The sequence below is a fragment of the Neodiprion virginianus genome, chromosome 6 (genome assembly GCF_021901495.1).
Source record: "Neodiprion virginianus isolate iyNeoVirg1 chromosome 6, iyNeoVirg1.1, whole genome shotgun sequence".
Lineage (NCBI taxonomy): Eukaryota > Metazoa > Arthropoda > Insecta > Hymenoptera > Diprionidae > Neodiprion > Neodiprion virginianus.
This window is the reverse complement of record NC_060882.1, coordinates 13,879,882-13,894,156: the sequence shown is the minus strand read 5'-3', so window position 1 is coordinate 13,894,156 and position 14,275 is coordinate 13,879,882. Positions and strand designations below refer to the sequence as shown.

The following is a 14,275-nucleotide window of genomic DNA, read 5'->3' as shown; positions in this document are numbered from 1 at the left end:
TGTATTTGAAAATAAATAACTTTATAAGATACCTATATAATTAATCATTTTACTCAGATTCAGGACTTTCTTTATTACCTGAAAGATTTTTGAAATGTATTGTGGAATATATCAGAAATATTTTCACTATATCTTTCGGAAATGTTTCAGCAATATATTAGTCACCATTTTCAGATATATCGCTGAAAAATTTCTGAAATATATCGCGGAAATATTTCTGACATATTACCGAAATGTTCCTGACATATTTCTGACATATGTCAGCTATAAAACGTTAGTTATATATGCGGACATGGACATATTTCTGACATATTTCTGAAATGTTGCAATGGAATTTAACATGTTTCTGATGAGACATTATTGAAACATTTCTGAAACATATTTTGTTGTGTGGGTGGATCGCCGTCTTTGTGTGTTTTTCAACCTCAGCCGTTCACCTCGAGCTCGTGACGGACTATAGCGCCAACGGATTCCTCAAGGCCTTCCGACGTTTCACGTCTCGACGCGGCATCTGCAGGAACCTCTACAGCGACTGCGGAACAAATTTTGTCGGCGCTGACGCCGAACTAAAGCGGCTACTCTCTGGCTGCTTACAAGAATCACGCAATCTACAACATCTGCTAGCCAACGACGGAACTGAATGGAAGTTCAATCCTCCTGGAGCTCCACACATGGGCGGCAAATGGGAAGCTGCCGTGAAGTCCGTCAAATTCCACCTCCAACGCACCATCGCTGACATGTTACTCACCTACGAGGACTTCTCCACGTTCCTCACTCAGGTTGAAGCTGTACTCAACTCACGTCCTCTCAGCGCTTTCTCTGAGGATCCCGACGACCTCACAGCACTGACTCCTGGACATTTCAGATGAGGCGCGCCGCTCAACGCTATTCCAGAACCATCACTTGGCGACGTGCCGGTCAATCGACTCTCTCACCTGCAACGCATCCAGGAGCGTCTTCAGTCATTCTGGGAACGTTGGTCACACGACTGCCTCCAATCTCACCAGACCATCTCCAAATGGCAAACCTCGTTCAACGACGTCGCCGTTGGATCTCTGGTCCTCATCACTGACGAGAGGTTGCCGCCCACCAGATGGCCTCTCGCCAGAGTCACGCAAGTGCATCCTGGCCGCGACGGGCTCACCCGCGTGGTCACGCTCAAGAGTGCAACATCTACAGTCACTCGTCCAATTCACCGACTTGTTCTTCTTCCAGTGCCACGCCACGCGGAAGATTTTCAAGACGCTGCACCAACTGCAGCACATCTTCTTCTCCAACGAGCGGAAAAGGGGGGGAATGTTCAAATCTCCCGCCCTGTCTCGCACCGGCTGATCAATTATCAGCTCAGCAGAACGATTGACTCAGCTCCTGGCTAAGAGGAGCGGGGTCGCCGCTGCCACGGGACGGTGTGCGCTCTCGCTCTCACCTATCTAGTCTCTCTCACTCTAGTTCATGGCATCTCGCAGTGTTTACATAGAGCAATTATTACAAATAATATGTATAATAATATATATATATCGAACGTAAAATAATATATCTAGTTGTGCCTTTACGACTCAGTTTAAGTTAAGCCTACCCGCCAGATCCCAGTATTCTACAATTTATCAAAATTTCTACACTTTTTTTCGAAAGGTAATCAAAAATTATGATATATATGAATGAAATATAAGAAATCAATTTTCTTATCATTATCTTTATTCGATCAATTATATATATATACAAATTATACATTGTTATAATTGAGTATAAATGATGGCGAATAGATTACATAATTTGATTATGTAAAGAATAATAATTTGAATGAATAATTTCTTTCAAATAAGGGAATAATTAGGTTTCGGAAATTAAAAATATGGAATTGAATAACTCATCATATATCTAGTTGAACGTTTTCTTCAAACTTTTCAATAAGTTCTCATTCATTGTTTAGATGTTCCAAATTACAATCCATAAAGGTCATTGAATGGCATTTTTTTAATGAATGGTATTTTTACTTTGATTAATATGTGAGCAAATATTAGAGAAATATAAAAAATTTTTTTATATATTTCAATAAAACTTATTTTTCAAAGGTTCAATAAACGTGAAAATACTTTTTTTCTCCTAGATTCTTCTTTGGTTGAAAGTGAGTTAAAAGTTATATTATTTATGTATAAAATATGGATAATAAATTCCTTTATCATTTTTTTTATTCAAATAATGATATATATGTAAATTAATCATACAATAATGTAATTGAATGGAAATGAAGGCACTCAAATTGAATAATAAATTGATATGAATGATAATTAATTTGAATAAATCATTTTCCTCGAATTGAAAAATGATTACTTATTAAAAATTAAAAATATCAAATTGAATAACTGGTCATATATCTATCTGTATGTTTTCGTTAAACTTTTGGGTCAGTTCTAATCCATTGTATAGATGTTCCAAATTACAATCCATGAAGGTCATTGAATGGCATATTTTCAATGAATCATTTTTTTTTTCCCAATTAAAATGTGAGCAAATAATTGAAAACTATATAGGATTTTTTTAATGAATGTATTCATTTTGAAAAAATTTAATTTATACGAAAATATTTTTTTTTTCAAATTCTGCTTTTTTCAAAAGTTAATTGAAAATTATAATATAAATAAATAAAATATAAATAATAAATTTATGCACCTTTTTTTTTATTCGATCAATCATATATATATACAAATTATACAATAATATGATTGATTATGAATGTCGGCAAATAAATTAAATAATTTAATGATATAAAAATGATTATTTGAATGACTTATTTTTTTTCAATTAAAAAATAATTAATTTTCAAAAATTAAAGATATGACATGTAATAACCAATCAATTATCTATCCGTAAGTTTTCTTTAGACTTTTTAACAAGTTCTAATCCATTGTAGATATGTCTCAAATTACAATCCCCAAAGGACATTGAATGGCATTTTTCGAATGTATAGTATTTTTATTTCAAATAATATGTGAGCGAATGATTAGGAAGTACAAAAAATCTTTTGAATACTTATATTTATTTTTAAAAAATTTAATTAATGTGAAAATCCTTTTCTTTCCTAAATTCTCCTTTCTTCAAAAGTAATTGGAAATCATGATGTATATGAATGAAATATGGATGATAAATTCATTTGACATTTTTTTTCATCTTAGCAATGATATATATACCGGGACAATCTCTTGAAACTATACATATAATGCGCATGCGCGAGTTTTATCGGCTGCTCGGGCAGGCTGGCCACTTCGAGTTTCAGCTGTCAAACTCTGTTTCTGGCGGCGTTGTAGTTCATACGAATTTTTAAGGTTAGAATCTCAAACAGTCGAGGTAGTGATTCGGAAAGTTGATGCTAATGCTCTTTGAAAATTGTCTTTATTCGACTAAAATGAGAAATCTGTTTAAATGTTGGGTGCTTGGAAGAAACGCAGCAGGTAGGTGCAAACACTTTATTTAATCATTTTTATAATTTCGTACATTAGAAATAACAATGGAATTTTTATCTATCAACAGGTGATACGGCCAAAATAATTACATCTCTGATATTCACTGTTATCTGCCCATTCAATTTGTCAGACGTACAAAGATCATCGCCACTTTCAAGCAACTAAGCAACTTTCTCACTCTTTCGTGATTTCAGGCGGTAATATTGAATTTTATCACTTTCGAAAATGAGACATTAAACCGAGCGTTCAAGAAATTTAAATATCTCACTATCTGTAACGGAACTGTGAATCTTTTTTTTCTTGAAAATAGTTCAACTAAATTTACGAATAGTCGATAGTCAATGTATTTTTTCCGATTAACAAATTATTGCTACTACTATTTAAAATTTCCGAATGATTATCAGAATTTATTTCGCGTAGAACTCAGGAACGTAAATCACATCCTGTGACACAAGTTGAAAATCAAGTTTCTCAAAATGCGCCTCAATGTCACAATTAGCTTCAAGGACAATCATGTTTTAGAGTAATGTCAATTTTAAAGTAATGTAAAGATTGTGTCCCTTGTTTCATCAAAATAAATGAATATCTAATTTTTAACGAAGTTTATGAAGATTTTTTTCCAAATAATGTAATCCGATACAATATCTTGTTCATAGTCCTCCAAACATCACTTTCTAACAAGGATATTTGGAAAGAGTCCCTTTGTTGCAGAAACCATTATAAAATTCTTGGTTTTCAATTCGTGCTATTGAATAACTCTGTGTTTCAGGTTCCATTTTCAATCTCAAAATGGGATTTCTTTTGCTCCAGATAATGCTAACATGAAATGCAGAAATAATTGCGGTACATGGAGATTCACAAGCTTTCAGTCTTAGCGTAGGACCCTATAAAGAGTGTAAAATTGAATTTGGTTTCAAGTAATCGTTCAACTAGCTAGCCAGATGACACCGTCAACTAAGATTAATTTAAGGGAGCTTTCCAGTGTGACAGCCCGAAAAATCGCTGTTTTTCGCGATTTTTTTTTTTTTAAGAAAAAATAGTCTAATCGGTCTGGTTTTTTTTTGTATATTAATTGGGTATTGAAGAATACTAAACAATTTTTTAAAGATCGATTTATTTATTAATTAATATCTATAAAAATGATGAAACAATTGTTGCAGAAAATGCACTTGGATGTGATGTCCACGTTGGGGGTCACAATTTTGATCTGAAACAAAAAACACAAAAAGATTATTGACCGGTATATAATTGGCTTTCGTGCTATGGAGGCTTTTTTCTTTTTTTTTTTTTTTGCAAAAATGGCGCCGGTTTGAACAAAAAGTATCGATCTTAGCATTTTTTTTGGCAGTTTTTTTTACAAAAAAATAGGAAGATGTCATAAAAAAAAAAAAAAAGCTTTCATAGCACGATAAACAATGACGTTAAGAATATTGTGTAAAAAATTCAACTCGATAGCTTTAAAACTCTGCCCTCCAAGTTGGACACCGTTTTGAAAAATGCTGTTTCGAGAAAAACGCGTTCAAAGTTTCAAGTGAGGAAATTTTAGGTAAATCGTTTACTTACGGTCAATCAGCGATGCCAGGTCCGTACAATATCCCTTCTGCTTCTTCGAAAAGATCGTGCTCAATGGATTGTTCAGTCCGACGAGCTGTCCTCGCCTCTTTGCTATCCAGGGACGCCTGGCGGTTTGCTTGGATGATGCGCGCATTCTTGTACTTAGCGGCGAAATCTGCGGCGCTCGGCCCTATCGTGCATCCCATCGTCTTCAAAATTTTTAAAATTGGGTCGTAACCTTCATTGAAGGTGCACACAGCACACTGCGTAGCGATTTCTACTATCTACTTGCCGCAGAATACGTGCTTTGGGGCTAGTTGCCACACACACTGATTGATTGATTTTCAAGAATTTAGCACGCCATCCGCTTTTTTTTTGAAAATTGAGTGCGACAAAAAAATAAGTCGCGCGACTAATTTACGGCTAATTAACGGCAAATTATGCAATAGTCCGAATTCACATTTTCGACAATTGGCGAGCCAAGTTCATGTACGTGCAGGTAGGAACGAGACAATAGAAATAACAGTCGCACGGGCAGCTGTAGCGCTCCGTTGCCTTCTTCCAAAAAATGCTGTACAGTAACCGAAATAATCTGAATTTCGGCATGAAAATTTCAGGGAATATTCGGAAGAGTGTATACTATTCGATAAAGCAAAAAAAAAAAAAATCGATTTTTTGAAAATTTCACACTGGAAAGCTCCCTTAAAGACATTTTTAACTGAACTTATTTAACAGTTCTAGATTTAGATTGATTCAGTTTGCCTAGCAAAATTCAACCCTACAATCTAATTGAGGACTTGAAAAACTATTTATCTGAATTCAATGCCAAGAGAGTAAAAGTAAGCTTCAAAATAAGATACCAAATCAAATGGTATAAAGTTTGAAAAACAATGCTGGTCAATAATAATGCTTAAATTACAATGGTGCACAGAATGATTCCTCGGTAGAATGAATTGGCAGCAACGGTTAAGTAACAAACTTATCGCTATTGGCTCGACCAAAGTAAAATGATGGGATATTCAGCCATTATGATCTGCAGTATATCCCGCTCTTCAATTTTGCCTCAACTGATGTTAAGAAGGTGGCGATAGCCTGATAAAATTCACTCTTGCACCTGATGTCTGACGAAACAACCAGGTTCGATGGTTATAATGATTGCACCGCTTGAGAAACCAGGATCCTTGCCACCTAAACGTTTTGGCCATCAGGTAAGGCATAATTTTCTTCGTGTTAATTGAAGTTTAAACTTCGAGCCTGCTGAAAAAAAACGAATTTTATCATTGAATCCATGTTAAAATATTGTCATTGTCAAAGATCACGTAATTGGAAATTTACTTACATGCTTCCATGCCTGAAAAATTTAGTCCCGCTTTGACAATGAATTATTTTGTACCTGAAAATATTAGAAGCTATTATTATCAAAAAGGATCTTTCGGTATTTTTGAAGGCAAAAAAAAAGGCCGCACTTTTTGAAAGGCAACCAATGGCCAGACGAGGGGTGATCAGAAGAGTGGAGATTGGTCTCCCAGTGTTATCAGACGATTGTCTTGTAAGTTGTTGTTTTGTTTCCTAATTTTTCATTAATAGCATGATTTACACTGTAATATTAACTGTTGTTCTTTTTCTCTTTTTATTCTCGGATATCTGGTGAACCCTCTTTGTTAACGGAACATTGATTGTTGTACAATGGAGCAGCAAAAACTTTGTCAACTAATCAATGATGTCGGCGAGGTTTTTTGTGAGTATTGCGTCGGGTACGTTTTCTGTTAATTGCTACTCTTTGTCCTCCTGTTACGTGCCAGCCGGTATCCACGGCGGCGCCCTCCCTGCGCCCTACCTGACCAGCGTGCAGTTATCATAAGAGAGCCTTACGTGCTCTTACCGATAGTCGTAGATTAATACTAACACACATAGCTACCATCATAACGTCCAAATCCTTATATCGATAGTTCTCACACGCTAGATTAACCGTTATTTTATCAGTCATATTCATAACATACATGGTATGTACATTTTTTCCCATTTAACCGTTATACCTTTCAACATTAGCTTTCACATAAAACCTTTGATTTACGATCTCAACCGTAATAACTCAAAGTAATAAACACCTGCAGTAATTAAGATAATCAAGTAGACTAAACACCGGAAACATGGGAAGAGAAATCACGGATAGTTCACGGACAAACAAACCCTTATTCTCAGAATTCAGGATAGCGCCTTCATTTTAATAACGATAAGACCAATTAACGCTCCGCCGCTTGCTTCTCTAAACCAATTACCTCGCACTAATCCACCACCGAGATCTCATGCACGAATCAGAAATCCTACCCTCAATTATTTCATCATCTTTGACCAATCATCCGAGACCCGCGAGAAACCGCGACTCCTTTTGAACTCCTCCTACTTTTCCTCTAATTCAAACCTTTCGAGAAAATAGAATCATCAGAAGAACTTCAGACATCATAGAGAACAGATCAGATCTCTACCTAAATCCTAGAATAAAATCAATATAAGTCATTCAGAACCTTCGAGACTTGTAACAGTTTGTCACTGTGATAGTGATTAACACCAATCTGTACCACGATTGTAAACCTACCATCGAGAACTGGAAGAAGACCGTTAATAAATGTGTAATTAACCCAAGTGTTGTCATAATTAATTATTTCAATCACGCATAGTGATGGTTGGCACGAGCCCTACCTAACGAACTTTCAGAATTGTAGGCGAGTTGAACGAGAAGATCTGAGGAGCTGATCAGCGGATTCCCGAGATTTACATACACCAACTACGTAAGTCAGGAGAACGATTTAAATCACGCGGCGAATCAGAATCGACTCGGAACGTTCCTCTCGGAACGTAACACTCCTAAGCTTCGTGTTTAAGATGAATAATTTCTTCATTCCTGGTTACTCATTTCTTTTATTTATTTCATGTTCATCGGCACTAATTACTGACTTCTGGAGCACTGCACCGTAACGAATCTACTCTGGAAATACCTTCTACTGGGTCTCAACCATTCATTTATTTTTAATTTTATGTAAATGAAGAATCTGTTCACAATAAACATTGTTTTTACTTACCTACTTCTGTTTGTCCAGACTTCCACTTGTTAATGACATTTCACGTTGAATTTCAGATTTCTTCTTTCAATAAATAACACCCAATTTCTGTATCATTTGATATTTGCTTTTCCGTTAAATTCTTTATTGCGTCGGTTGAATATCTTCCGAAATCAACTACGGTATTGCTGAACGATACTATTCTTCTTAGACAATTCACGCTTCGTAAAAATAAACAGCAGCATAACCTCAATCCACGACTTTACGCGCGAGAGAATTACAGCTTTTGTTTCATATTGTGTACGTTGGCGCCTTGCTCAGCAGATGAAAACATCACCGCGGCGCGATTTCACCGACTAATGAGATTAAATTATTTGGCGCATGCGCGTTATATGTATAGTTTCAGGAGATTGTCCCGGTATGTATATATATGAATATGAAAATATATATATATATATACACAAATTATACAATAATGTAATTAAATATGAATGGAGGCAATTAAATTAAATAATTTATTGATAATAATGATAATCAAATTGAGTAAATTATTTTTCTCAGATTAAAGAAGAATTACTTTTTGAAAATCAAGAATATGAAATTAAATAACTAATCATTTATCCATCTGTATGTTTTCTTTAAACTTTTCAATAAGTTATGGTCTATTGTATAAATGTTCCAAATTACATTTCATGAAGTACATTAGATAGCATCTTTAATTGAATGATATTTTTATTATCATTAATATGTGAGCGATTGATTTAAAAGTATATAGAATTTTTTTGTTGATTATCTTTATTTTTAAAAAATCCAATTCATGTGAAAAATTTTTTTTCTCAAATTCTTCTTATTTTGAAAGGTAATTAAAAATTATAATATATATCAATGAAATATGAGAAATCATTTTTTTAATCATTATCTTTATTCAATCAATTACATATATATACAAATTATACATTGTTATAATTGAGTATAAATGATGGCAAAAAGATTATATAATTTGATCATGTAAAGAATAATCATTTGAATGAATAATTTTTTCAAATGAGGGAATAATTAGGTTTTGGAAATTAGAAACATGAAATTAAATGACTAATCATATATCTAGTTGTACGTTTTGATTAAACTTTCCAACGAGTTGTAATACATTGTATAAATGTTCCAAATTACAATCCATAAAGTACATTGATTGGCATTTTCAGATTAAATAATATTTTCATTTTAATTATTATGTGAGCAAATAATTAAAGACTTTATGGGATTTTATTAATAATTATATTTATCCTAAAAAAATTCAATTCATCTGGAAATATTTTCTTTTAAATTCTTCTTATCTCAAAAGTTAATCAAAAGTCATAATATAAATAAATGAAATACAAATATTAAATTTATTTATCATTCTTTTTATTCAATCAATTATATGTATATATACAAATCGTACAATAATATAATTGATTATAAATGTAAGCAAATAAATTAAATAATTCAATGATATAAAAAACGATTATTCAAATAAATCGTTTTTCTTGAATTAAAAAATAATCAATTTTCAAACATTCAAAATATGAAATTAAATAACTAATCATATAACTATCTGTATGTTTTCTTCAAACTTCTCGACAAGTTCTAATTCATTGTATAGATGTTCCAAATTACAATCCATAAATGTCATTGAATGGCATAATTTCAATGAATCATTTTTTTTTTTTAATAACATGTGAGCAAATAATTAAAAACTACATAGGATTTTTTTCAATAATTATATTCATTATTAAAAAATTTAATTCAACTGAAAATGATTTTTTTTTCTGATTCTCTTTTTTTCAAAAGTTAATTAAAAATTATAGTATAAATGAATAAAATATAAATAATAAATTCATCTATCATTTTTTTCACTCAATCAATTATATATATATACAAATTATACAATAGTATAATTAATTATAAATGTAGGCAAATAAATTGAATAATTTAATGATATAAAAAACGATTATTCAAATAAATCGTTTTTCCTAAATTAAAAAATAATCAATTTTCAAAGATTAAAAATATCAAATTGAATAACTGATCAATTATCTATCCGTATGTTTTCTTCAGACTTTTCAATAAGTTCTAATTTATTGTATGAATGTCCCGAATTACAATCCATAAAGGACATTATATGGCATTTTTCGAATGAATAGTATTTTTATTGCAATTAATATGTAAGCGAATGATTAGGATATATGAAAATTTTTTTTAACATTTTTATTTATTTTCAAAAAATTCAATCAATGTGAAAATCCTTTTTTTTCCTTAATTCTCCTTTCTTTAGAAGTAAATTGGAAATTATGATATATATGAATAAAATATAGATGATAAATTCATTTGTCATTTTTTTTTATCTCAACAATGATATATATATGTATATATATATGTGTATATGTATATACATATATATATAGATACACATATTTACACAAATTATACAATGATGGTAATGAATATAAATGAAGGCAATTAGATCCAATAATTTATTGATAATAATGATTATCAATTTGAGTTAATTATTTCTCTCAAATTAAAAAATAATTACTTTTTAAAAATCAAGAATATGAAATTGAATAACTAATCATTTATCTATCTGTATGTTTTCTTTGAACTTTTCAATAAGTTATGATCTATTGTATAAATGTTCCAAATTACATTCCATAAAGTACATTAGATGGCATCTTTGATTGATCAATATTTTTATTATAATTAATATGTGAGCGATTAATTGAAAAGTATATAGAATTTTTTTGTTGATTATCTTTATTTTCAAAAAATCTAAATCATGTGAAATTTTTTTTTTTTAAATTCTCCTTATTTCGAAAGTTAATTAAAAATTATAGCAAATATAAATGAAACCTGAATAAAGAATTTGTTTATCATTTTCTCTATTTTATCAATTATATATATATACAAATTATACGTAAATATAATTGATTATCAATGTAGGCAAATAAATTAAATAATTTAATGAAACAAAAAATAATAATTTCAATAAATCATTTTTCTCCAATTAAAGAGTGAATAATTTTTGAAAATTGAAGATATGAAATTAAACAACTTATCATTTATCCATCTGTATGTTTTCTTTAGACTTTTCGATAAGTTCTAATCCATTGTAGGAATGTCTCAAATTACAATCCATAAAGGACATTGAATGGCATTTTCCGAATGAATAGTACTTCTATTTTTTTCAATATGTGAGCGAATAATTGAGAAATATATGAAGAGTTTTTAATACTGACATTTGTTCCCAAAAAATTCAATCATTGTGAAAATTATTTTTTTTTTCAAATCCTTCTTTTTTTTGGAGGAAATTGAAAATTATAATATATATAAATGAAATACGGATAATAAATTGATTCATCATTTTTAATTCAAATAATGATACATATATGAAAATTATACAATATAATTTAGAATAAATGAAGGCAATCAAATACAATAATTCATTGATATGAATAATAATTAATTCGAATGAATTATTTTCCTCAAATTGAAGAATAATCACTTTTCAAAAATGAAAAATACGAAATTAAATAACTAATCATTTATCTATCCGTATGTTTTCTTTGAACTTTTCAATAAGTTCCAATCCATTGTATGGATGTTCCAAATTACAATCCATAAAGGTCATTGAACGGCATTTTTTCAATGAATAATATTCTTATTTTAATTATCATGTAAGCGAATGATTGAAAACCATATAGGATTTTTTCAATCATTATATTCATTTTCGAAAAATTGAATTCAACTAAAAATTTTTTTTTTTTAAATTCTTCTCGTTTCAAAAGTTAGTTCAAACTTATAATATATATGAATGAAATATAAATATTAAATTCATTTGTCATTTTTTTTATTCAATCAATTATATATATATACAAATTATACATTATTATAATGAGTATAACTGTTGGCAAATAAATTAAATAATTTGATCATGTAACGAATAATAATTTGAATGAATAATTTTTCTTAAATAAGGGATTAATTAATTTCTAAAAATTAAAAATATGAAATTAAATAACTGATCATTTATCTATCTGAATGTTTTCTTCAAACTTTTCAGTAAATTCTAATTCATTGTATAGATGTTCCAAATTACAATCCATAAAGGTCATTGAATGGCATATTTTCAATGAATAATTTTTTTTCCTCAAATAATATGTGAGCAAATAATCAAAAACTATATAGGATTTTTTCAATACCTATATTTACTTTTGATAAATTTAATTCGACTGAAAATGATTTTTTTTCTGATTCTCTTCTTTTCAAAAGTTTATTAAAAATTATAATATATATAAATGAAATATAAAAAATTAATTTTTTTATCATTATCTTCATTCAATCAATTATATATATATACAAATTATACTTGTAATAATTTGATCATGTAGAGAATAATAATTTGAATGAATAATGTTTTTTAAAAAAAGGAATAATTAAGTTTTCGAAATTGAAAATATGAAATTGAATAACTAATCATATACCTATCTGTACGTTTTCATTAAACTTCCTAATGAGATATAATACATTGCATAAATGTTCCAAATTACAATCGATAAAGTACATTAAACAGCATTTTTTGATTTAATAATATTTTTATCATAAATAATATGTGAGCTAATAATTAAAAAGTTGATGGAATTTTTTTGATAATTTTATTTATTTTTTAAAAATTTAATTCAGGTTAAAATTTTTTTTTTTCATTCTTCTTTTTCCAAAAGTTAATCAGAAATTATAATGTATATAAATGAAATATGAATAATAAATTTATTTATCATCTTCATCATTTAATCAATTATATATATACAAATTATTCATTATTATAATTGAATACGGATGGAGGCAAATGAATTGAATTCTTTGATGATATAAAGAATAATAATTCGAATGAATTATTTTTCTTCGATTGAAAAATAATTGATTTTCAAAACTCAAGAATACGAAATTGAATAACTTATCATTTATCCATCTGTATGTTTCCTTGTGACTTTTCAATAAGTTGTAATCCATTGTATGAATGTTCCAAATTGCAATCCATAAAGGTTATTAAATGGCACTTTTTTGATAAATGATATTTTTATTCCGATTATTATGTGAGCAAATAATTGAAAAATATATGGGATTTTTTCAATAATTATATGTATTTTTGAAAAATTTGATTATTGTAAAAATTTTTTTTTTCAAATTTTTCCCTACTCAAAAGTTACTCAAATATTCTAATATATATCAATGGGATATAAATAATAAATTTATTCATCATTTTCTAATTCAATCCATTATATATATATACAAATTATACATGATTATTATTGAGTATTAATGTAGACAAAGTAATTAAATAATTTAGTCATTTCGAGATTGATAATTTAAATGGATAATTTTTCTTGAATTGAAGAATAATTAAATTTTGGAAATTGAAAATATAAAATTGTATAACCAATCACATATCTATCGGTATGTTCTCTTTAAACTTTTCAATAAGATATAATCCATTGTATGAATGTTCTAAATTACAATCCATAAAGTACATTAAATTGCATTTTTTGATTGAATAATGTTTTCATTCTAATTAATATGTGAGCTAATAATTAAAAAGTGAATAGAATTTTTCTAATAATTATGGTCATTTTTGAAAAATTTAATTCAAGTAAAAAATTTTTTTTTTTTAAATTATTCTTTTTTCGAAAGTTCATTGAAAATTATAATATGTATAAATAAAATATAAATAAAAACGTCATTTATCATTTTTCTTATTTAATTATTCATATATATATACAAATTACACAATAATATGATTGATTATAAATGTAGGCTAATAAATTAAATAATTTTATGATATAAGTAATGATAATTTAGATGAATCATTCTTCTCAAATCAGAAAATGAATAATTTTCAGAAATTAAAAGTATGAAATTGAATAACTAATCATTTATCTATCTGTATGTTTTCTTCAGACTTTTCAATAAGTTCTAATCCATTGTATAAATGTTCCAAATTACAATAATAACGGTCATCATGGCATTTATTTAATGAATAATATTTTCATTTTAATTAATATGTGAGCAAATAATTAAAAAATATATAGGATTTTTTTAATAAGTAAATTCAGTTCTAAAAAATTTATTTCATGTAAAAATTTTTGTTTTCTTGAATTCTCTTTTTCT

The 14,275-nt window shown here is 28.9% G+C and overlaps 1 protein-coding gene across 1 annotated transcript; it reads left to right on the top strand.

The window, feature by feature from the left end:
* Window positions 1–257: 257 nt before the first annotated feature.
* On the top strand, window positions 258–869 carry LOC124307301 (uncharacterized). The gene is made up of 2 exons (XM_046768828.1): window positions 258–273; window positions 430–869. The coding sequence occupies exons 1-2, from the start codon at window positions 258–260 to the stop codon at window positions 867–869; spliced, it is 456 nt and encodes a 151-aa protein (XP_046624784.1).
* The last annotated feature ends 13,406 nt before the right edge of the window (window positions 870–14,275 follow it).